At 59.8% G+C, this 478-nt stretch overlaps 1 protein-coding gene across 1 annotated transcript; it reads left to right on the top strand.

Moving 5' to 3' along the window:
- Positions 1 to 48: 48 nt before the first annotated feature.
- On the top strand, positions 49 to 321 carry ETH_00040530 (uncharacterized protein; the record flags this gene model as incomplete). The annotated part of the gene is made up of 1 exon (XM_013374900.1): positions 49 to 321. The coding sequence occupies one exon, from the start codon at positions 49 to 51 to the stop codon at positions 319 to 321; it is 273 nt and encodes a 90-aa protein (XP_013230354.1).
- Between the last annotated feature and the right edge of the window lie 157 nt (positions 322 to 478).

Below are 478 nucleotides of genomic sequence, written 5' to 3'. Positions count from 1 at the left end.
CTGCTGCTGCTGCAGCAGCTGTTGCAGCAGCAGCGGCTGCTGCCGCATATGGACAGAGCCAATCACCCGTGTTTTGTTGTTCGCTGCAGCAGCAACTGCAGCAGTAGCAATGCGCAGCAGCAGCGCTCTGAGCCTCTCAACTGCAGCAGCAGCAGCAGCAGCGACAGTAGCAGCAAACGCCACGGCTGCAGTTTGTCCTGTGCCTGCGGAGAGCAGCAAATCGGGCTCTACACCAACAGCAGCAGCAGCAGCAGCAGCAGCGCGGGGTCTCTCGGCCAGCACCAGCAAAGCCTTCTTAAGAACCAGAAGCCCTGCAATTAGCTTCCTGACTTGAGCTGCTGCAGCAGTTGCTGCTTCTCCCGCTGCTTCTCTCTTTGCTGCTGCTGCTGCTGTTGCTGCTGCTGCTGCTGCTGCTGTCCTTCCTTCCTCCTGCAGCACCGCGTTAGACGTCGGGAGGCTAGAGAGGGTCTCCCAAAGC

This window comes from Eimeria tenella, genomic scaffold (genome assembly GCF_000499545.2).
Source record: "Eimeria tenella Houghton genomic scaffold, Eth_scaff2363, whole genome shotgun sequence".
In the NCBI taxonomy this organism is placed as follows: domain Eukaryota; phylum Apicomplexa; class Conoidasida; order Eucoccidiorida; family Eimeriidae; genus Eimeria; species Eimeria tenella.
The sequence above is the reverse complement of the archived record's forward strand: the minus strand, read 5'-3'. Positions and strand labels throughout refer to the sequence as shown.